Source organism: Lottia gigantea (assembly GCF_000327385.1).
Source record: "Lottia gigantea unplaced genomic scaffold LOTGIsca_109, whole genome shotgun sequence".
NCBI lineage: Eukaryota > Metazoa > Mollusca > Gastropoda > Lottiidae > Lottia > Lottia gigantea.
In genome coordinates, this window is record NW_008706978.1 from 273,018 (window position 1) to 298,727 (window position 25,710).

At 34.5% G+C, this 25,710-nt stretch overlaps 1 protein-coding gene across 1 annotated transcript; it reads right to left on the reverse strand.

The window, feature by feature from the left end:
• Nucleotides 1–20,268: 20,268 nt before the first annotated feature.
• LOTGIDRAFT_171074 (hypothetical protein) lies at nt 20,269–25,144 on the reverse strand (the record flags this gene model as incomplete). Its single annotated transcript, XM_009046939.1, has 2 exons — nt 20,269–20,297; nt 24,820–25,144. 2 exons carry the CDS (start codon nt 25,142–25,144, stop codon nt 20,269–20,271), a joined length of 354 nt encoding a protein of 117 aa, XP_009045187.1.
• Between the last annotated feature and the right edge of the window lie 566 nt (nt 25,145–25,710).

Here is a 25,710-nt window from a genome sequence, read left to right on the forward strand (position 1 = left end):
AGCTAAGTCAACAAGCTCCAGGTCTTGGTATCCAGAGATGGTCAATAAGACATCCTGGCCTTGATCTTTGAAGTAAGCAACATCATCTATTGCTGGTTAGCAATTGGTTCCACTACCTAGGACGTGGTCCTGAAAGCTGTACACCTCCCTAAAGGTTCTCCTGCCACGGACGCAGTCCTGAAAGTTGAGCTACTTCAAATCCTAGTTGACCGCATCTAATCCCGCTGTATTCGTGTCCAAAAGTTGAAATTGTTATCACCAAGTTGTTTTTAGAGGTTCTTATCTAAATTTCTTAAATGAAATAGACAGGACTGACAACTTGGTTTATATCTTGAATGTCTTCTCTTCATTTGGTTACACAGTACAAATAATCTTTAAATATTCATCATTTATTTGAACAGTTTAAACAATGAAAGCTGTAACTGTATTATAATAGGTTTTGTACAATGCTGTAGAGAAATTATACAAGTTTAATCACTACACTTGACCATCTGGTTCTTTAAAACATGTTTCTTTGAGAAATTCAGCCTCAGTTACAGAAAATCCTTATTTTATTATCTAAATTAATTCTTTCCTACAAGAAAAACTAAATATATTGAGGATTTATCTTTATCATTGTTGTATGAAGGAATATCTAAGGACTGATTCTGATCTGTCACAATTTCTTCTAGTGAAATGATACTCTCTTCCTTCTTATTTCTAACTTCATTCATTCATTCATTCATAGATAGACAGAGGATAAAAAAAAGTTTGAGGAATGAATATCTTGGAAATCTAGGTTGTATTTTGCAATGAAATAAAACGTGATGTTATATTGGTTGAAATTTAGCCACCATTATTGTTGATTTTGAAGTTATAAATTTCACATCTTAACCTGGTTTAACCATTTTTCTTGATTATGAATGAAAATAAATCTAAGATCTAAAAAAACAACTATTAATACAAAGAGTTTGTGAAAAAATGAATGATTAAAACAATATTATGAAAATGATCGTCTATTTTAGATAATAATAGTGAAATATATTAACTTTTTCAATCAAATATTTCAACCAAACAGAAAGTCACCAGATTATAACATTATATATTCACCTAGTCTATCTGTTATTTTACATGAGGCTGGACATTCTTTGTAATTCTATTGAATTTTTTACTTCTAGAATGGGTAACTGACAGACAGAATTTAGTACTTAGACAACATGACAAATATTGTATGTCCTGTATAACAATAGATGTAAAAATTAATAAATATCACATCAAAATACTGATATCAGTAAAAATCATCAACTGATACAAAAACTATACTATACTACATGAAATAAAGCTTCAGATAGGGTAGGGTAGCTTTTCTTCATATAATTCCTTTCAAAATGGTGAGTTTCTGATTTAAAGGGATATGTATTGCATCTACTTGGTAAACCTAGATAAGAATGAGTCTCAGTATCTGAAGAATTTTAAATACTTTGATTGAAGTTTGACAATCCAATGATTAAGGTAGATTTCAGTGTAGGGGAATTCCATGTTGATTTGTCCTTGGTTAGGTGATGGAAAGGTTTGGTAGCTGATAGAATAGTTGTGGAAGGAATGATTGGTTCTGGTTTTAGAGTTAATAGGAGCAGCAAATACTTTGATTTTTCTATTCCATGAGTATATTTTATTGATTTTAGTCCTGGAGATTTTATGGCAAAAATACATACGTCGATACGTTCACTTGTGATCAGGGTAATAATAACCAATTAATAATCGAATGCATCCTTTCATTGTGGGACTTTGCTACTGCAAAGTTCCAGTTTGGTATCGAAATGTCCCTTTTTTTTCGAAATTTACACACCTTCCTGAGCCTAAACAACAGTAGTTGCAACTGAATTTCAACATTCATGGATCTTATATAAATGCAACGTTGTTGTTAAATATATTTTGGAACATTTTTGCGAAACCGGAAGTGCCACAGTTCATTTGCTCTAAAAGCCTCATTTTGCGGTTTTCATTTTCAAAATCTACTCGCTAATTGTAACATGATAGCACTTTATTCTAAATTTCGTCGCTCAGTTTTTTCAATCGAATTTTTCACATTTTTTGCAACCATTATATTTTTGCATCGGTTAATCTGAAATTTGAAATGCAAACAGACATCACCAAAGTTAATATTATGGTACAGTCAAATTTTGCACCTCATTTCCGCTTTTAAACAGGGAAGCGACTAAACATCAAAACTACTTCCGGTTGAATAACTTCCGGTATAAATTATTCCAGTGAATGAAATTTTGTTGATCGATAATAAATAAAATTCTATGGTCCATTTTAAAATAAAATCTAGACCTGAAGTGATACCTTGGCCGCCATGTTGATTTTCTAATTTTTCTTAAAATCAAAATAAGTTCTTAGGAATGATCTGAACAGCCCACAAATGATTATCCCTCGTAAACGCTCTAGAATTTACAGTTTTTAACTGATTTTGATAAAATTGGTATGTCTAGCCATAATGTACAATCGAACATTAAAAAATTTAGTCAACAGTTTGGTGCGCATGTGATGGCAATCCGGAATATGATCATCAGTGAGGACTGTTTCAGCGGAGTTTATCAATCTCTCTACCAAGTTGTAACCCTGTAGACGACCATGGTGGTTTGAGAGATGAAAGTGAGACAACCGGGAACAAACTCTTTCAACTTTGTGAATGCAACTTCGCTATAATTTGAAAGCGCACGGTCTGGATTCTCAACTGACTTCGAACAGTTCTCACAATGGGTTCCTTGCTTTTTAATGGAATGAATGCAATATCCACCAAGATGGTACAAGCTGGCTTCCTCTGACGTACTGAGCGAAGAATATTTCATCCGGGATCATTTCGTCGTCAACATCGTCACTGGATCTCTGAGGTTTTTGTAAGAAATTGGCTAAGAAATCTCTGCCATCCTCCTGATAACTACTGCCAGAGGGACACCTCCTATATTGGGCTGCAGAAATTATTTCAGCGACTGACGAAATTCTGCTGCAGTTGGAATAGGATTATTTGCCAGCACCGAACTGAATAAGTTCTCTAAGGAGTCCTGAGTAAAATGTTGTTTACTGTTATTCCCAAACTGCTCATCATGTCCTGTTGGAATAGCGTGTGTCTTCTTAAGTATCTGTAGTACAATGCATTACCATCAACAGTATTACCAGGGAAATGATACGCAACTGCCTGTTTCCATCTAGTAGAAATATCGGCTAACATAAAAACTAGTGCATGTGTTTGGCAGAGTCTCGTCCCTGCGGAAACAACTGCCACTTTTGTCAAACTAGTATCCGGCCTTCAATGCAATTTCATCCAACGTTAGGCAGCATTCGCTTTCCTTCTCCTGTATTGACTGAATTTTATGCTGGCATTGATACATTTTAATTCAGGGTAACCGAAAAAGACTATAAGGGCAAGCAAATAACATTAAAAAAACATAACTTTATTTCTATCAAAACTAATTAAACTACATCTAACTACATCTAAAATAACTGCATGTTCATTAAATATAATAGTTTAAATTCTCTAGTTAGCAGTGGAATTCATGATGAGAGATGACTTTCTCATTTTGCTTTTGCAAGAAGAGCAAGTTATTAAATTTGCATTGCTCATTTCTATCACATGAATGTTTGCTTGATTGCTAATTTAATTGTTTCGTAAGTATGATTTTCAGGCAAAATAATTTGTTCGATTTTTGCTCTATGAGTTTCTTTCACATTGTACTGCAAAGAAAACAAAAAATAATAATAAAGGTAAAAAGATGAAAGCTGTCATAAACATGTTTTAAATTTGATTTCTCTAATATTGGAATTTAGTTTTTTTTATTTATCATTATTATTGTTATTTGATTTTGCTTACATTGTAAAAATTAGAAGAAAATGTTATGTTGAAGGCAGAACTAGTCTTCTTGAAAATGAAAGTGGTTAAGACAATGTTTGTATGTTGGTTTTATTATTTGCATGAATATCTGTGGATGTTCTTCCGGGAGATTCATAAACATGCCAGTGGTTGCATTAAACTATGGAAAAAGTACGATTTCTAATCATTTTTGGTTTTCAATATTAAATGATTGTGATAGATGTATTTAATAACCTAAGTTTCACGTTCACAGGTTTTAATTAAGTACTAGGTATTCATATACGACATAAATTGAGTATGTCCAACCCATTCATCTAACACACCTTCTTACCGGAAGGTAGAAAAAAACATATGGAAGTATTTTGGTGTTAAAAACAATCTAAATAAATCTAATTCCGATGCCAGTAAAAACAATGCATGTTATTGGCTATGCATGAAGGACGTCAAAACACCAGGGAGTAATACCTCAAATTTGTGGCATCATTTGAGGGACAACCATTCCAATATTTCAGCTGAACTCATCAGATTGAAAACTGCCAAAAGTAGATGAGCATCTTGTAGCAGCCTATCAAAAAATTCCAATGGCAAAGATAAGCAACCAAAATTTCGTTGTAACTTTTTTTTTTATTTGCATCAGATATAAAGGTGATTTCAGTTGATATGAGCATAGTAAACCAACAAACTTTATGAGAACTTAAATTTTATGTTCATTCTAAGACGTAATAATACTTCAAGATTTATTCCAAAAAATATGCCAAGGGTTCCAAAAATACCCCATGTGACTGCTTGAGGGTTAATCAACTTCGCAGTTGTCGAGTGCTATCCTTGCAGATTTTGGCAACTTTTTCGCATTTGTTAAATGAAAGGAATGGAAGATGACCTCCATCGAAACACTTTCATTCTAGTGACCTTTTTCCCCTGCCCCCAGAAATTAATTTTGTACAGGGGGTCCACATGGTACTTGTGGATCCCATATACCTGTGAATGATCATTTCCTTATCACCTTTTCTAACTTCACCAGAATATTTTGGTTTCCACTCCTATTACCACCTGTAATTATATAATTATTTACACATAAAAATAAAAAAAAACTGTTCTTGGATCTTGTAACATTCAACGATATTAATATTCTTGTCACCAAATCAAAAATTGATGAAATAAGCAATTTAACATCATTTGTACTTTTGCTTCAAAATCAAACATCAGTCCCGATGGAAACATCTTATCATTTTAAGTTGTCTGTATTCATTTGCAGCTTTGTTTAAATTATATGCCTTTTGTCAAATATTTTTCTACAATTATGCAGAGTGGCAACAGGTGAGCATGCCCCATTCTTCTGTAGTAATCATGATAAATTTTGATTATTTTTACATAATAAAAGTCACTTACATCCACAAAATCGCACTCCTCTGATGTCTGAACAATTTTCTCAGATTCAACTTTCTGGAAAGCTTTACCTTTTGATATACCCATTTTTTCTTCAAAATTTTGTGAATCTTTTAAATATTCCATTGCTGAAATATATCAGTAAGTAATACTCAGTGAAAGCAATCAATCCAACATAGTTTTTAATGTGGGCGTATATAGCCGTCGCCTCTGTCTGTACGTCCGTCCACAAAATTTGGTGTTTCTAGATAACATATCATTAATAAAAATATTGTATAATAATTAGTATTCATAAAAAAGCGATCAATAGTTGAGTTGTGCTGTCCAAACTGTGATTTCGGTGGCTGTGTTGAATCTATACCGTTTTAGGAGCTCATCATCATCAAAACATTAAGTGCGTCGTCTTTCACGAAATTCACGTGCTTTGCGAAGTTGATCGGTCATCTTGATTTAAATAAGAAACACTATTATGGATATACTACTCCTTCCTTTAATGTTTATTATTTAATGTTCTATCTACTTCTAAATGTCTTGATAATTGTGTCATTCGGGGGTTAACAACACATTTTTGAAGTTCTCTTCAAATAGAGTGTCAGGATACAAAAACATGAAAATTTTAGAAGGCAGAGCTAGCAGCTCTTCATTTATGACATCAGCAATAAAACAATAGATTCGCATCTTGGTAATAAGGCCACTTAAGCCCGATAATAATATAAACAAGGCGAAACCAAGATGATGTTGGGGTCTAATATGAATAAATATATATGAATATATAAAACATGATACTTAACCCTGGGAGACCCAGACATAGAAATACTTGAGGAAAAAATTCTTTGGGTTTTGTTATGTCTCATTTGTAATGTTTTGTAACCACAATGAATAAAACAATTCTGTAACGTTGCAAATATGCAACATTGGGTCGAAAGGGTCGCAAACTTATAAAATCCTATACGTTAATTGAATGCGATTTAAATGACAATAAAGACGTAGTTTGATTGTAAATGGTAGATGTTGACTTTCTTCTCACCTAAATATATTTGGAACTGGAACTTAGCTTTGGCTATCTTGTCAGATGAAATAAAAAGCAATTTGCAATGTGCCATCAAAAGAGGGTGTCCACAAGCAAAAACTAAAATTCGGGAAAGAAACTGGACCATAATATTGCAACAGATTGACTGAAATCAACTATTATGTTTTAATATTGAAAAGTTTAACAAGTGTCAAATATTTACATAAAATATAAAAATACAATAAAATTCGATGAACTTATATCATAATTAATTAGATGTGATAAAGCCTAAAGCAGTTTCGCTTTTCAGTAAAACATAGTCTTACATTACATTTCTCACAAGAAGTATCAGTGGATCCGTCTTTACAATTTGCACACCTGCCACGCTTTTCTAGTTTAGTTGGCCAATGGTTAACCAAATCTCGGCGAACATCAAGGGGTGGGTCAGAACGTCGAATTTTATTACTTGTTCTAATTCTTTAATGGTCAAACGTCCATCAATACCATTTTTCTGCATGCAATACTCATTAGAATTTAAACATGTGTTTTCAAGCATTTGCCGAGATATAAACCTTGAAAAATAGTCATATGGTGTGCTGATCTCTCCATCAGGTGGTGCACAAATTGGAGCATCCCTAAACGGGACGTCAGTTGGTTCAAATGCGCATTTTCGCCATGTGAAATTTATTCTGGACGGGGTGGCAAGATTTTCATCGGTAGCAGCTGTATCCTCACCACCGGATTCATTTTCCAAATCTATTGAATTCTGAAGTTGAAGGTTGTCTTCAGCAATGAGATCATCTTCGACATCAGAGTCGGAGTCTGATTCATCTAAGTCGCTATTATTAGCGTCAAGCACTTCCAGCACATCTTTATTAATCCTAAACAGCGGTTATTGGGAGTTAAACACTGATGCAATATGCAAAATTCTATAATTAGGTCTAATAATAGTGTATATGTGGTGCAAAATATAAAATTTTAGTAGGGGAAGGGGGTGGTGAAAGGTAATGGTATTTTTTTTGGGGGGGGGGGGGTTAGATTTTTTTTAGGCATATGAAATAATACGTTAATTAACTTCTTTTACCTAGTTTGTTTGGAATTTGCGTCGTTATATATTGATCCATTCGATATAGACTATTTTCAACTTATGGCAGTTATGCACCCACTTAATGTTGCATATATGCAACGTCATTAGAAACCCACAAATATTGGCTAATTATGTATCGACACATGCTAAATGCAATAATATTTATTATTATTTATAATAATTATGAAATTATATTTATATTATTTAGTGAGTTAAGAGGAATACTGCGTTCACACTATTCAGAAAAGTCAGCTACAGAACTTTTCCAAATTCTGAGTTCAGCCTTTCAGAAGGAGAGTGAAGATCCGGTGGAATTTTTGTTACGTTGCTTAGACTTGAGACAAAAGATTATATTTGCATCTAATGAAACAGGTGCAATAGCCTATGATAGGTTAATTCTATGTTACAGCGGTCCGTCTTGTCAGGATTTACCTCAGAACAAATTCGTGCAGATATGAAAACTTTATTAGAAGGTGACACTCCAGATCAGCTTCTGATTCAAGAACTTACATGTGTTTCTCAAAAACATAATGAACGGAAGTTAAAAATGCAAAAAGAAAAGTCTACAAAAGTTAATGCAACTCAAATATCAGAAATTGAAACTTTGCGAAAAGAGGTTGCAGCATTACCTGAAACAACCTCCACCACAGGACAGAAAGATTATTAAAAATCATCGGAAATGTTGGGAGTGTGGTAGTTTTGATCATTTACGTTCGTTCCATCATACCAAGGCCACTCCGGGAAACGACACAGAGTCACCGACTGTGGGGAATCAGTGACTCGAATATCCAGTCCCTAAAACGTGAAGGCTGCTATCAAAGAAACAATAGACAAACTTTCTAAAAATTCTGTGAATCATCATGTATTTAAAGGTGATGTGTTCAGTGTGTCACCCAGAAATAAACTGAAACTGGTGCCCAAATCTGTATTATTAGTCGAAATTTACTGTCGAAACATTTTCCTGCTACAAAAGTCAACAACATTTCAGAACTTATGGAAGAGCCTTTGAGAGTTTTATCTGCAAATGGATCAGAAATTCCATTTGATGGTTGGTGTGAACTCAAATTTCAAGTTGGTTCAAAAACAGAAATAAACGTTCCCTTTTTGGTGTCAGACATTTCGGACATGGATGTTCCAATAGTAGGCTTTAATGTGGTTCAATATTATTGTCAAGCAAATGGTAATAATTCTCTATTTGACTCAATCCCATCATTGAATGACGCTAGTGTGAATAGAATGGAAAACATCTTGAATTCTGACCAGGTCATATGTGGGGTAAAGTCTGGACATAGAAATATTGTTGTCAAAGGTTCTGCTGTAGTCCGAACATCTGTACGAACTGGGATCATGTCTAATGCTGAAAATATGGATTGTTTATTTGTGCCATCATCTGAATTTACAACATCTGATGAACTAAACTGTCGGGAAATGTTAGTGAACATGAAAAACTAGTCATGTAAATTTAGTTGTTTCAAATGAGACTGGTCGTGATATTGTAATGGGACCTTGGGTTTATTACAGCCCATTGTGTCAGTGATTCATACATTAGGAAATGGTACTCGGGTAGAAAATCAACCTTTCACTACTTCACCTCAGTCTGAATCTCAAAAGTGATCTGAGTCCTATAGAACTCAACAAAGTAAAAGATCTTCTTCGTGAGAACTGTGATGCATTTTCGAAATCTGATGATGATATTGGTTATATTCCTGAATTAAAACTAGACTCCACTCTAAGACTCTGTGTCGACTATCGTAAAATAAATCAAAAGTCTGTGATTGACAGTGGACCTCTGCCAAGAATTCAGAATGCCTTGGATAGTCTTGGTGGTATGCGTTGGTTTACTTTACTTGACCAAGGTAAAGCATATCATCAGGGTGTTGTGGGTGAGAAGAGTAAACCATACACAGCTTTTGTGACACCCTGGGGGTTGTATCAATGGGAAAGAATTCCTTTCGGTCTCTCAGGTGCACCCTCAGCCTTTCAGAGTTTTATGAACAATTGTTTAGAGGGACTACGGGATAAGTGCTGTTTGCCATATTTAGATGATATCTTGGTATACAGTAAGACTTTCGATGAGCACATTGAACATTTAAATTTGGTGTTTGAAAGACTTAAAAAAAGTGGTGTCAAATTAAAACCTGCTAAATGCTTAATGTTTCGCAGGGAAGTACGTTATTTAGGCTATCTTGTAACATCAGAAGGTTATACCGTTGATCCAGAGGATAAGAAAGCTGTACTCAAGTTGAAGGAGAAAACCCCTGCAACTGTTGGTGATGTACGTAAGCTTCTGGGTTTTCTCTCTTAATACAGAAGGTATGTACCTGATTTCGCAAGAAGAGCAAAACCTTTGTACAACCTATTAAATCTTCCAAAGGATGGGCAGAATAAACCATTGTCATCTAAGAGAAAATTAAAAGGGGGTCAAATTTCATCTGCTGAAAAAATTCAATGGAACAACCAACACCAAGGTACTCTAGACGAATTGATTGAATTGCTTGTCAGTCCACCTGTCATGGCCTACCCAGAGTTTGATAAAACTTTCTCACTTCATGTCGATGCATCAGCTGATGGATTAGGTGCGATCCTCTATCAAGAAGGTGCATTTGCATTCGGGAAAATTAGAATTTTTAGCTATGAAGTGGGCAATAACAGAACGTTTTAGAGACTACTTATATTATTGTCATCAATTCACTGTGTATAGTGATAATAGCCCATTGAGCTATATATTAACAACTCCACGTCTTGACGCTACGCGACTTCGCTGGGTATCTGAATTAGCAGACTATAACTTTTGTGTTAAGTATAAGCCTGGATGTTTAAACACAGATGCAGATGTGTTAAGTCGTATGCCTTTAGACTTTGAGAATTTCAAAACAATGTGTACAGAAAAACTCGATAAAGATATTATTTCTACTGTTGTCAAATCTGTGAATATTCAGGATGAAAAGAACTTGACTTGGTGTAATAGTTCAAGTGTAAGCTCTGATCCAGTATTTATTAATACTTATGATGGTCTGCGTTTGAAATCAGAAGATATTCTTTTTGCACAAGATACAGATGAAGATATCTCACCAGTTAAGAAGTTAATCAGAGACAAAGTCAGAATAAGGAAGTTAGAGACAATTTATCCTATGGAGCATGCCAACTCTTACGTCAACTTCCATCGTTAGTTATCGATTGTAGTGGTATTCTGAACAGAGTCAAAGTTGTTGATGGAAAATCAAGATCTCAATTAGTCTTACCAAGAAGATTTCGTGAATTGGTACTTCAGCAGCTGCATAACAATATGGGTCATCTTGGTGTAGATAAAGTTTTACCTCTAGTACAAGATAGATTCTACTTGCCCAAGATGTCCACCGATATAGAACATTATATTTCTCGATTATGCTCCTGTGTAAAGTCAAAAGCACCTCATCAGAAAAAAACAGCACCTCTCAAACCAATAGAATCAACTCATCCTTTTCAACTGGTTTCAATTGATTTTTTACACCTAGAAAGATCTAAAGGTGGGTACGAGTATATTTTAGTTGTTGTAGACCATTTTACTCGGTTTGCAGCAGCGTATCCCACAACTAATAAGTCTGGTCGAACAGCAGCTGATAAGATATTTAATGACTTTGTGCTTAAATATGGATTTCCTAAAAACTGCATCACGACCAGGGTCGAGAATTTGAGAATGACCTCTTTAATCGTTTACAAAAATATAGTGGTGTTCAGCATTCAAGGACCACACCATACAATCCTTCTGGAAATGGTCAATGTGAACGCCTAAATCGAACACTTTTGTCCATGCTCAAGACATTGCCCCAAGATTTTAAAAATGATTGGAAAAATCATGTGAGTAAAATGAAACATGCCTATAACTGTACGAAAAATGAGAGTACAGGTTATAGTCCATTTTACTTGTTATTTGGACGTCATCCACGTTTACCAATAGATATTATGTTTAATTTTGAGAATCAGAAACATTCGTCACACAAAGATTATGTTGACCGTTGGACTGAATGTATGCGAGAAGCGTATGAAAAAGCGTCACAGAATGCTGTTAAATCAAGTTCAAGAGCCAAGATTTGTTACGATAGAAAACCGAAAAGTGCTGTATTGGTACCAGGTGATCGTGTACTTGTGCGTAATCTCAGTGAGCGAGGTGGACCTGGAAAACTGCGTCCATATTGGGAGGACCAAGTGTGCATCGTTCTTAAGAGAATGGCAGATGATTCTCCTGTGTATGAAGTGCTACCTGAAAATCGTCGAGGCAAAGTGCTTCGTTTGCATAGGAATTTGCTATTTGAGTGTAACGATTTACCTGTTGATAAATCTGTAGTTAAAGATTTACCCAAAGTGTCACGAAAAGTGAAAAATAAATCAAAGGCTTGTGAAAGTGTATTGGATTCATCTAGTGAATCGAGTGGTTTTGTGTTAAATAATCCTGAAAGGGTTAACAATGAGTTAAACCCAGAGGCTCAACTGTTTGTGCCATGTAAAAAAGATCCAAGTGATATATGCGCTATAAATGATGCTTCATCTGCTGAATCATCTTGTGTTGTTGATTCTCCTGTTGCGAGTGATCATGTAAATGAGAATCATGTGTCTTCAGAATCATCAGTTGAAAGTAATCATACTTCTTTTGGATCTGGAAATGATGTCAATCATGTTAGACCGCGACGTATCATAAATCGTCCGCGAAGATTAACATATGATCATTTTGGAAATCCTACATTTTTGAGAACTGTGACTGTTCCAAACTAACTATAGAAGTGTTCTTTAAGAGGAAAAAGTCATATTTTATTTTTACAATGCATAATAACCTGAATTTTAAGGTCAGTGGCTATACTATGTGGTTCATAAATTTTAAGTAGCTGCACTGGTTGCTTAATTGCTTGCAAATTTCAGACTGATCACCTGTTAATTTTGCACAGAGTTAGTATTTTAAGATACTGCGTGAGCTTGCACTGTGTTATAAGTATTAAGATATGTTTTATATCGTGCTTGGTTATTTAACATGTCGAGACGACATTTTACTTTGTGGGGGAGAGTGTAACCGGGTACAGGTTAGGGGGTACTTAATTTTTTTTATACTGCTGTGGTCTGAAGCATATGGTTAAGTAAAGGGAGGTAATAATCTTCTGCTTTGGAGATTCATTCCGTATTTTATGCTGTGTAAAAAAAGGATCTTGTATTGAAATTAACTGTGTTATTTCTCTCTTCCACGGGTAAAGTTTAACTTTTATTTATATTAATTATGTATCAAAATGTGCATTAGTCATCCATGTTTATGTTTATAATAAGAATAAGTGTTGGCAGTGTTAATTATTTGAGAACTTAGTCAGTGTATTGTCTTGATGGAATTGAACATGTTTGTAATACGTTTAGGTTATTTCCCTCATTAATATGTATAAGCCATTTTGGCGGCAAATCCTCTTGCTTTTCATGAATATTAATGAGCCCAAGTCCAAATATGGTCACGTATTATGTCATTCACACTGGTGTCTGTAATTTGCCAATTTGCCAACTACCATACTCAATAATCTTGTGATGTAAACATTGTCAAATGGATTCCGTATTTTATGCTGTGTAAAAAAAGGATCTTATTGAAATTAATGTGTTATTTCTCTCTTCCACAGGTACAACCTGAGCCCAACCAAACCTTCTTATCCCATAAAATAAATTTGTTTGTTGACAATACCGGGGTCAACATAAACACCCAAAGATGAACCCTATTGAAAATCAGAAGAATCGTAAAATATTTAGTGTGAGTTATTGCCCTTGTTCTTGAAAACGCGTTCAATATTTTTGCTCGTAAACACTCTACAAGGCACAATTCTTGATGGATTTTGACGAAACTTGGAATGAGTGTTTGTTATCAACCAAGGTTAAACCCTATTGAAAATCAGAAAAATCGAAAAATATTTAGTAAGAGTTATTGCCCTTGTTCTTGAAAACGTATATTACCTTTCATCGTGGTAAGCTAGCTAATAACTACTTATTTAACACCAATTCAGCTCCTTTTGAAATCGTAAATGAATATGTGTATCTTGGCTTACTTATGTGTCAAAATGGCCGATTCTATCATTCCGAAAAACGTTTGGCATCTCAAAGTAGAAAATAAAAACCCCCCATTTAAATATATCAAATAAATGTATGTTGTTTAAATCGATGGTTGAACCTATTCTCTGTTATGCATCCGATATGTGGGGTTTTATTTCAAGTAAAGCTGTTGATGTTGTTCAGGACGATTTTATAAGATCGACCCTTCATCTGGGAAAGGCTACACCATTATCCGCTGCACTTGGTGAATTAGGACTATTGCCATTATCTGTAAAATGTAAGCTCAACTCTGTTAAATATTGGTTTAAAATTGTATGTTCTGAAAATCCATTAATTTCTGGGGTGTATGACCTTTTATATCAGGATGATGTTAAAGGTAAACTGAACTGGGTTGCTTACTTTAGAAAATTGTTTGACGAATTTGGTTTTACTTATATATTTTCACAGCCCCAACTTTTTAATTCTACAGAAATCAAAACACGTATTGTAGATCAGTATTACCAGACCTGGTCGTCTAACCTCGAAGCTTTAAGTAACCTTAGATTTTATACAAATTTTAAAACCTCCTTTAACTTTGAAGAATATCTTGATTCCAGTTTAGACGACAAATGTAAGTGTTTAATTTGTAAGTTTAGAGTTGGTAATCTTAAACTCCAAGTCTAAATCGGTCGGTATAATAAACTCCAAGAGCAAAACGATTTTGTTTATGTTGTAAATCAATAAATATATTGAAGATGAATACCACTTTCTTCTTTCTTTTCTACGCCGTCTATACTTTTCCCGATTTTTCCGGTCACTCCCGTCCTTACGTAAAATGAATATGTTATTAAATCCACGGTCATTTCGAAATTTAAAAAAAATTAGTCAATTATATATTTCAGGCTTATAAGTTACGAAATCAGCTTAGATCTTAGATCTGTAAAATCTTGATATTTATGAATTTAATGGTTGCAATTTGGGCACATGCACATATTGTATATATACTTATATATTTTGATATTTTCCTTAATTTATTTATTAGGTGTTACTAGCGCATATTCTTTGCAAAATTAATTTATTTATTTTACTTATCATTGTGTGTTAATGTTGATTATTTTTATTGTAAATAGTTTACAATTCTTCGGCAATATTTATTTTATTAATAAATAAAATTAAATAAAAGGATACATTTCTAAAGCAGTGAACCTACATAAACACATCCTTCCCTACTACAAAACCGTCAGGAACATCAAAAGCAAAATAGCTCGCTTGGAACTACAAGTCGACTTCTACGAAGCGTGCCATGCAGCTAAACTCGTACCATCTTCATTTGGTCCAAGACTCTTCACTGGCAATTCTATATACGAAACCAGTATCGCAGATAACAGAGCCCGCACCACAAAAGAATACTGTCTCACCATCTTAAAGATCCATATCCAACACCTGGAACATATCTGCCAAAACCTCTCTTAAGAGGTCTTAGTGGTTCAAGAAAAACTCCCGGAAATCTGCGATGTCAGGTAACTACAAGAATCGGAGCTAGTCATCAATGTGGTCATCAGAGAGAGATCACCATGGGGAAATCCAAAGTCCAACCCCGCTTTGACCAACTAAGTTTTGAGACTCGCAAAGACGATCTCTTCCAAAGCAAACATTTCACAGAACTCCTAACCGATCAAGCCGACCCAACTCGAGGTCTTCCATATTTAACAAAAACAATACGACGACCCGCTTCAGATCCTCCTTAAGAAATTGGATCCCAACCACCTACGCCCGCCAATCCAAAATCTAACGGTTGGTCCACGAAATTGTTCAACGTCTCAACGTTAACACCAATTGTAATAATGGTAAAAAAAAAAAACAACTTTCTCATTCAAAATCTAACGTTGATCTTAATAAAGCTTCTAAATCTTACCCAAAGTCGTGTGTTGTCAACCTCTCCCACCATAGGACCATAGCACACATGAAATCTCTATTCAAAATAAAGGACTCGCTATTAGCCCTAGAACACATGGAATCTATCTTCTCAATAAAGGACTCGCTTTTAGCCCTACACCTACTGGCATAGACCTAAGCAAAGACCCTCTTAATAACTTACCACTTCGCCAATGCCCCGAAACGTGCCAATACTTTTAATCTGCAACTTGAAAGAAAGTTTGCACCTAGATGCACCTGGACCCCTACCCTTACCCAGGAGTCAACCTCAACTTAGAAATCTTTTTTCGTGTTCTTAAACGCAAGCTTCTCAACCTGGACACAATTTAATTCAAGAGGAACAACCTCTTCCATGTAGAAAGGGAAGTCATAGGCAAAACAAACATAGACATCATCATCAAAACAGCTGACAAAGGTTCAGCTGTAGTAATCCTCAACAAATGCGATTATATCTCTGAAGCAGAAAAACAACTTTCTAATCAGCTATTCTTTCAACCCCTAAATGAAGAAAAAATCGTCAAGGGACTCATAGTAGACGAACCCTAGAAGGACGCTTTTACCTACTACCAAAAATACACAAAAACTGTCAACCTGGCAAAGTTCCGGGCAGACCTCAGTGGCAATGGGACACCTACTGATATTTCATCAAAAGATTCATTGATGAGCACATTAAACAGTTCATTCCCCTATACCCTGCTTTATCAGAAACACTACCCACAATCCAGAATCCAACCTTTCTAAGCCAACCATGATGTTCATCTGTCGATCTCTGTATCACACAAACATAAATCAATATCAGTAGTCCAATCACACCAGGCACAAGTTACCCGATACGAGTGTCGTCCCGTTCACAACATACGAACGAAACTAATCACTGATAATCAGGGATAACCGGTCGCTTAGCCAATCTTTATCTCTGATACATTCTATAGATTTTTGTTTATAGTTACAAATTTGAGCAAAAAGATTTGAATAGACAGTATCTGAATTGCAGGAATATATTTTAATTTGTGTGGCCTTAATCTGTCCACCTTCGTATGTACCTGTTTGTCGTAACACGTCCTGCATAAGTACTGTTAAAGGCTGTGTCCGATTTAATTTTTCTTAACACAAAAGTAACCATGTCTGCAGTTTGCAACTGTTCAGAAATCGAAATTAAATTACCCCCAAATTGTAACTCCGTGAGGTATAATATCGTAGGCCTAATCATTACTACGCCGAAATCAGAATGGTCGCCACCGGCCCTTCGCCGCATCGGTCTACATCAGAAATAATAACAGTATTATTAGTTTATGTCTTTTTTCCCCCTAAATTGAGCACAAGTAGATCGTAATATATTCGGGCACGACGTTCACCTACGTAAGTATTATGTTGTACAAAGCCCTGCCTTCCCTCCTCGTTTGTTAGGGGCATAGGCCTTACACTTCGGCATAATGTAAAAGATATGGCAGCCGACCTCTGTTGGGCACGAATGACGTATTTTCCGAATAGTCACGGAAACGACCGATCTTTTTTGCATATTTTTAAGGGTGTTTTTAAAAGGTGTTTTGTTGCTATTCTAGAATTTTTTTCGAATTGGTTGCAATCGGTAAATAAATAGTTTTACTTTAAATCTCAATAATCACCATCCACCAATTAAACTTCCTGCCCAATTTAGCAAATAGCAGCTTAAAACAAAATTTATGCTGAAATACCTTCATAAGTGCTCTATTCTATTGGCCTAATTGTTAAAAACGAGGTTAGTCTTATAGTGAAATTTATTACAGTTACTATGTCTGACCCTATTAAAACTATTTGACTGTTGGTCTTTCCTCCCGGTCCTGTGTATTTGTCTGACATTACTAAATTTTCCATGTGGAACTGCCCTGACATTTAATCAAACGTCATCTGAAATAGTTATCTAGTTTCATGGCTGGTGGAAGAGTTGAAAAGACAACAGGTTAAATCAAGAGTGCATACCGTTACATTTGATTGCTGATAACCACGAAAGATGAATCCCATGAAAGCAAACTTTTAAGTGAATTTAGGGTATTTAAAAAAAACAATTATTAAGTCACAGAAAAATGAACCTTCACTTTTATGGAAGTTTCTTGCAATATTAAGGACTAATTCTCAATAAACGACCATGTGTCTAGAAGAGTAAGCATATCCTGCCTGGAGCCACATCCGTCATGGCTGCTCAACATACACAACAACCACCAACAGAAGTAACAGCGCCTATTCAGGAACGTAACTGATAAAAATGCTTCTATCTTTTTCTTCACGTAGTTAGAATCCAAAAAAAAAATGGCATAATGATTCAGATTATTTTCTAAAATTAGTAAACTAATAATCTACTACTTCTCTAAATTAAACATAAAAGTAAGTATCTTGATCTGCTACATATACTACTTAATATATATCACAATCAAGGATTCAATAGAGGAATTTGAATACAAAAACAAAAAATAAAACATTTTAAAACAACATGTTTAATACAGGTGTAGATTTTTATGCCCACGTATTAGTATATTGCCGTTGCCCCTGTCCGTCGTTCCGTCCACATTTCTCAATCAAATTCGAATAAGATGAAGACTGCTCTTGTTTCAGACAGCTTGTAGTGGGCGTATGTTATCTTTCATGGCAAGCTATCTTTAACTCTAAAATTACATATTTAAAAGTTAATTATCAATAACGTTTTTTTTAATTACAGGTCAACATTTCTAGACCATTTTTTTTCTCTCTATTATTTTTGTCATTTAGTTCAAAGCAGTGTACAGTCATATAATTAATCTGCTAAATTTTTTGATTTTACTTGATAATTATAGAAAATCCAACTTATCCAGTTTTAGAGATGTCCAGATCAGATGTGTGTGTTTTTTGGCCATTCATTTATCAGACGGATTAAGCCTGCTTTAGGTGGCTTTTTAGATAATCGGCTGGGGGGAGGCTGTATCCATTAGGTTTGGCAAAGTGGTGGAACAGCACAAAGTCTATTAAGCAGAGTTAAAGAAATTCCTGCTTATGTTTGTGCTGTATTTATCCAAACTGGAGGGAATGACATTGGCTCACAAAAATCTGCTGAGGACGTGATTGTGGACATTATTAACTTAGTTAATAGTGTCGCTCATCATTGTCCTCATGCTGTAATTTTTGTTGGGTCAATATTTGTTTGTTTGAATCCAAGAGGTTCGGAGAGGTCCAGCTACAACAGTCAAAGACTCTACATCAATTCTCAGGTTAAATCACAATTATCCTGGTCGAATTAAGTGCGTTAATGGAATAGTAATCGACACATGCGCTATAATTGGTCGCACTTTGATCATCTTGGTGTTCATTTGAACAATAATGGAAATTTATTATTTGCTAACACTATTTTGAAAGCTTTTGAATTGGTGTTAAGGTGAATTAAAAAAGTACATAATATGTACTCGTGCTTATTAATTTGTATACTTACACTGCTATGTTCAATGTATGTGTCCATCTTTTTTTCATGTGGTATAACTTTTACTTTATAAACTTCGTTTTGTAACATAATACTTCAGTTATTTTATTATTTTCAAATTACATCTTTTCCTCTATTTTATTCTAGATATTATTTTGTATATGATATTATTTATTTCAATCTATTAATATTTATGTATTTGTGTATGTTTATTTTTCTTTTTTATTATGTAATAAATTATTTTACACTTATTTTAACTGGGTTTCATACACGTAATAGATATACATAATTATTTTGCAGACATTAATTTCCTAGACATATCAATAGCTACAGGACTGCAGAATGTAGAGCTATTGTTAAGTATTAAGTATTAATTATTCAAATGACACTGCTTTATATGAACTAGGTATAAGCTTATGATAAAAAAATTTGAAAAATATGACATGAAAGGTTATTTCAGGATATATTGGCATCACCCATATCTGTCCATACATCACCCATATCCGTCCAGAACATTCTAGTTCTACAAGGCAAAATTCTCGATGGATTTTTACAAAACTGGGTGTGGGTGTTGATAATTAATCAAGGATACTTGATGAGTTATTGCCCTTGATCTTAAATTTTTTTAGGCACAATTCCAGGGGGTGTTGATTACCGTGCCTGGCAAGATATCTTATTGAGTGTGACATAATTAATCATATTATTATCTTTTCAGAAGCCATGGAAAAAAAATACCTTATCTTTGAAAAACAAATTTCATAAACTAACATCAAATAAAGCAAATGTCATGAAATTTAAATTGCTAAATGAACATGAATATATGACAAATTTTCCCAACACATTCACTCCAAAGGAATCTATTGATAATAATAATATTGAAAAAATCCATACAATAATCAAAAACAATTCTGAAGATAAATATGCTGATCTTCCTGGCCATTTTAATCTAAGTGTTAAAGAATTAGGGACTCTTGCTTGCGATAGATGGATTTCCGATGCTATCCTTTTAAAGTTTATTGAAATGCTCAAAAACCAAATTGATCTTTCAAATAATTTTATTGCCTATTTCAATAGCATTTGTGATATAAAATCATATGTAGTAGATTAAAAAATGATTATCCCCATTTAAATAAGTTTGTATTCTTATTTTGCGTTAAATCTTCATATGACAAAGACGGCATTCAAAAAACATTTATTGCTGGTAAAGATAGAGATGGTAGTTCAGGGGAGATCATTTTGACGGGTAACCATTTTACCTTTTGCATATTTAATTCTCAAACAAAAGAAATTAATTACATTGACACTTTAGGAAATGCAATACCAGATAGTTTGTTATCTCATTTAACCGAATTTATTTCTTTTTAAGACACAGAGTTGTTACAAAATTTGGCATTAAGTACTATAAACAGTTCTCACACAACATCTACAGCTCCTCACAAATGTTCCTCAGGTATATGCAGTATTTACCCAATTCAAACATGTGCATCTGTCTGTGGGCCAGCTGTCATAATTGGAATAACCATTTACTTTTTTTTTCCTGAAATTTTTCACCATCTGATTTCAACTAAATGTAGTCCTGTAAATATCAAAGTAAATGAAAAATTAGAACCTATTACACACTTTCTCCCCAACTTTTCACCTCATTCTAAATATATGCGATTTATCATAATGTCATGGATTGCAAGTGGTATTATAAAAAGGGTAAATAAAAAGTGTGACGATTACTTGCAAAAGTAAAAAATAAACCTAACTTGAGGTGAATTTATTAAAAGTCAAATAAAACATAAACCAAATTTAAGACACTACAAAAATAGGAATATAGTTGTTTTAAGCCTGGCTTTGGTAAATGGGAAAGAAGTTTCTAAACATTTTCATTGCTCTCCATCTGGTTTACATGATTCAAAAACTATTAAATATATACAAGAGTTTCTTTTAAGTGCAGATGCTGCTTCATGGTTAAATGAAAAACTAAACACATGGATCTTAATAAATCAGGTTGCTGTTGGTCAGGAGACAAAGCATTATGTTGATAAGCTGCCACCTAATTTCACGACAGTTGAAATCTTAATGAAGTGTTCTTCTACATCTCCTATATGTAGATCAGCATGTAAAAAAATTCTAATTAAAGATTTTGAGTCTAACTTAAATGGTGATTCTGTAATCTGTCCAGGGTGCAATACAGAATGTTTTTGTGTTAAATCTTTGTGTCATAATTGTCATGCAGTTACAAGCCCAGAGTGGTATAAGATAGACAACGAGGTCAATTGTCTAGCATGTTATCGTTATTATAAAGACAGAAATTTAAAACGTCCCCAACAATTCCAGTCTGAAATGCCAAATAAAATATCTAAAATTCATTACGATCATTTCAAATGCTCTTGGCAATTAAAATTAGTTCTAAAGAGTGATGACCTCGAGCATTGGCAAGTATTAAAAAAAAAAATCAAATAATGAATATCAATTATCGTGGAAGGTTGATTTGTTCGGAGTCTTTTGCATTTTGCTACATTTGCAAAGTCCCACTCTGTGCCACGTGTGGCTCTAGTCTATTTTTGTTATTGAAAGCTGTTGTGTATTCATATGCCACATCCCAAATTGTCACAGGAGATCACATCATTACGGCGTTATAACGTCATCGGAGATCACTAAGAAAATTATTTATAGATCAAACATTGTACACGAAAATAGGTGACGCATTCTGCCGCCGTTGCTGAGTTGGTTGCTCATGAAATATGGGTCAAAGTGAAGGATTCATAAAGAAAATCGAAAAAAAAACAATTTTAATTATTTTATAAAATATCTGAGGAAACAGATCTTTGACGAAATTCGGTGTTGAATCCTTATATCCACGAAAATAGGTTACACCACTGTATCTTTTTGATAAATCAGTCTCTGCTGAACTGAAGGATTTGCTCGGGTGTTTCACTTGCTGGGGCCCAGCCCCAACGGACCCCAGGCTAACGGCGAGGCTGCTTCTATCTCATAACATTCATTGTACTATTGTCCCTATGGGCTGAATGTTAGATAGGACCATGTTCTTGTGTATTGCACCTACTTCTGATAGATCTACTTCTGACCAATCATGTAAAATAAAGAGTTTATTATTTGCCTATTAATATTTATTGGAATCTTCAATTTCAATAGTTCAAGGGACGTAATTGATGAAAATACATTTCTCCAATTTAAAGGGAGAAAACTAACCAATATGACTGTGATATTAGAAAAAAGTTGCAAATGCCCGAATCCATGTGAAAGCATTTAATGGTGAAAAGTGGCAACAAGTGATCAGAAGAGTTAGTATTCTCTGTCTGGAACAACACAATCATTGCTGCTAAATACTACCAAAAAATAGAGAGGCAAAACAAAACCTAGTGTGGGATATAGACTTGTTACGAATTTTACGCTGTTGAACCGTGGTTTGTTTTTTTGTTTCGTGTTTAAGAGTTCTGTTTTTTAGACATCCATAATACACCAGATTTGATGACGTAGTTCACACACATATGTCTCCAACAGACAGTCTTAAATTTTTTTTTTAACATGGAATCAGAGAACTTTACTCTTGGGTTTAATGCCACCACGCAAGAGGGAGTTCAGATCAACAGCGTCCATGTAACAAGTACAGAAACTTGCTGTTGAACCGTGGTGCGTGTTTTTTGTTTCGTGTTTAAGGGTTCTGTTTTTTAGATATCCATAATACACCAGTTTTGATGACGTAGTTCACACACATATGTCTCTAGCAGACAATCTTCGAATTTTTTTATCATGGAATCAGAGAGCCTTACTCTTGGGTTTGATGCCACTACGCTAGAGGGAGTTCAGATCAACAGTGTCCATGCAACTAGTACAGAAACGTACCAGGTCATCGCCAATGACGAGTTAGCCGGGGGTACAGTAGAGGACTATGGTCTTTATATTGTAAAAAGTGTAGATGGTATCAACGATGTCTACAACCAATTCTACTTCAGATTTTGCTGAAAGCCGGGAAAAGATTATTCATAACACTTCTAATACTACATAGAGCTGTCGTCAATCATGCTACAATACAATATCTCTAAGTATCTAGGAAGAAAACTCTGAATCAACAGAACCATCTAACTTTGATAAGAAGTTGTGGGGTTCGGAGTGCCTAGTCCATCAACTAGTGCTTGCTGTAAACAAGTTTCGGTACAAAGATGGTCGTGGTGATCCAAAAGTTTTTAAAACCTCTCTGGACAACTTGTAGTGGAATGCCAAGGTTATAGGAAAACTGCTCTACGTGGATGTCAAAATTTTCCACGCCTAGCTCAACTGAAGTTAGACGATAACATCAGTATTGTGAAAGATGTTGTGGTTGATGTGAGGAAATTCAGACAAAGCCCATTGAAAACAGTTTTAACAAGGACTGATTTCTTTGGTAATACACTCGGATCTGAAGAAACCTTGTTGAAACTGCAAGAAAAACCTATGGATCTTAATTTATTTACATCAATGATGGAAGCTCGTCTTGCTGAGCAAATCATTCGAATGTTTAGTGTTGCCAAGGTACATGCATGCCCCAAATGCAACTATGTGCTACTTGTCATCAAGGATCCTTGCCCAAAAAAATAAAGTTGTTGACTGTTTGAACAAGCTGAAACTAGAAAAAAGACAAAGCTGTTTCGATGTCAATATTAATTTCCTTGCAAAACGACAAAATGTATATTGTCGATTTGTGAAAGTACATTTGTCAAATTGTAAAAGCTTAAATGTATGTTGGTAATTTTGAGATTGATTTGTAAATGTTCATTACAAGTTCAATAGTCAATTTGCCAAAAATGTAGAAATGAAATGACGATGTGTGAACTGTTGATTGTACAAATATAGATGTTACATTATTTTGTCAGTTTGGATCGAGAGATTAAGTATTCTAATTAGTGGATGGAGCTTATACAATCACAAAATTACCAATATACATGAAACATTTACAATTTGACAAATGTATTTTCATCAAGTTACAATTCTACAAATGTACTTTCACAAATCGACAATATACATTTTGTCGTTTAGCAAGGAAATTAATATTGACATCAAAGCAACTCCATACAAAATAGCTATCCGATTGGGAAGAAAACATCGAGCAGAAAGACGGAAAAGAACTGAGGAAGTCAAAGGTGAAATAAGCAAACGTTTAGCCAATAACCAGCAGATTAATCTTCCACAGAATTTGTACAAGGACCATTGATTTCCACAATGCATGCTAGATAGTTTTTAAACCATTGCAAAAGCGGGGGTATTCTCCATGCACCTCCGCAGCATTAAAAGTAAAACACTTTCAGAAATTGAACAAGAAAATCTAATAGCATTTCTGTACAAAATCAATCTTTCAGCGGTTCTTCGTGCGGTTCTACGAAATGATATGAGGAATTATATCAATTATAATGAGGACATAATTTCATAATGAAAACTAGTATCAGGTGACCAGAAAAGTCAGCATATCCTGCCATTGTCTGGTCTTAAACTACCCACTACTGCTCAGTATTATACGCTTAATCAGAATGTTAATAATAACGATATTAATAAATCCTGTTTGATACATTAGACAGAAAATGAATTAGCAGTTGATCCTTGCATTAGTTCGAATTCCGCCACAAGATCATGGCTTAAATCATTACTGGGTAGATCTAGCCAAAATTTATTCTTTGTAGCGTTAAAAAAACTCGGCTAATTTCTTTTGTTTTTTTTACTATAGGGTTGACCTTTATGGACATTCAACCTCAACGATGGTATCAGTGAGTAGCAAATGTACATTCTTATTTTGGCGGGTTCTATGACCATCTTGAATACAGTGGAAATAATTGCAGTGCAAAACTACAGTGTTTGCTGCCTTGTCACATAGATCAACAAAATCTTGGAAATTGGGCATTACCGCAGCTTTCCTCATTTTATTGTGTGTCCCCTTTCAAGGTATTTTAGTCTGACTATTCTGGGACCCCATTCTTGTTTTACAAACATTACCAACGATGAAATAAAGCCCAATTTTAATTCTGTCCGGTGCAATTGTCGACCCAAAATACTACATTGTCCTTTGCTGAAAGATTAATGCACTTAATATGCAGATGTAACAGTTGTGCCAAGCCTACCCGCAATTGCCTCGTGAAACAGTATGACTGAATCACCTTTTTCTGTAAGGGAGGCAAAGGTCTCGTTAAAAACAACTAACCTACTTTCAAACTGATGCTCTGTGGTAGTTAATTTGGGTAATAAAATGACGCACTGCATATCAGCAGCAAATATTATGATATCTGGACATTTGTCGGACGCATCAGCTTGAAATGCACGTCTGGCTTTTTCTGCTGATAGTTCATGCTGCTCATCCTTTTGACAGGTTTCACAGTTTTGACTATCAACTTTCCAGTAAACAGGATAGGAAACCTTGGTCGTTTTACTGCTGTTATCCTTCCACATGTCAATAATTGAAAGGTTATAATTCAAATAACGCCTATTTGGAGTTTTCTCCTCAGTGTAATGACTGATTTGTGGATGATACTGATTGATAGGAACGGATCTGACCAAAAAATTTAATTTGTGCAAGATATTGTTGATTTAAACAAACACACATTATTTAATAAAATTCTGACATAAACTGTCACCTCTAACGCTAAGAAATTTTGATGCGTTTTTACTAAGTCAATAACTCAAATTGCGTTGATCGAAAAATTGTCCAATTTAATCTTGACTAAGATCTCCTCATTATACGCGTTTTTCATAATAACAATCACTTAAAAACCATTCATCGAAAGATAGCCAAATTCGAACTTGTCCAAGATCTCATCATTATAAATATTCACACCAAATTTCATTGCAATTTGATAAAAACTGTAGTCTCTATTGTGTTCACAACCAAATTTTGACGCGTTTTGGCTAAGTCAAGGGCAATAACTCAAAAACCGTTCATCGAAAAATCGTGAATATCGAACTTGTCCAAGATCTCATCAATATAAATGACACACCAAATTTCATTCGAATCAGAT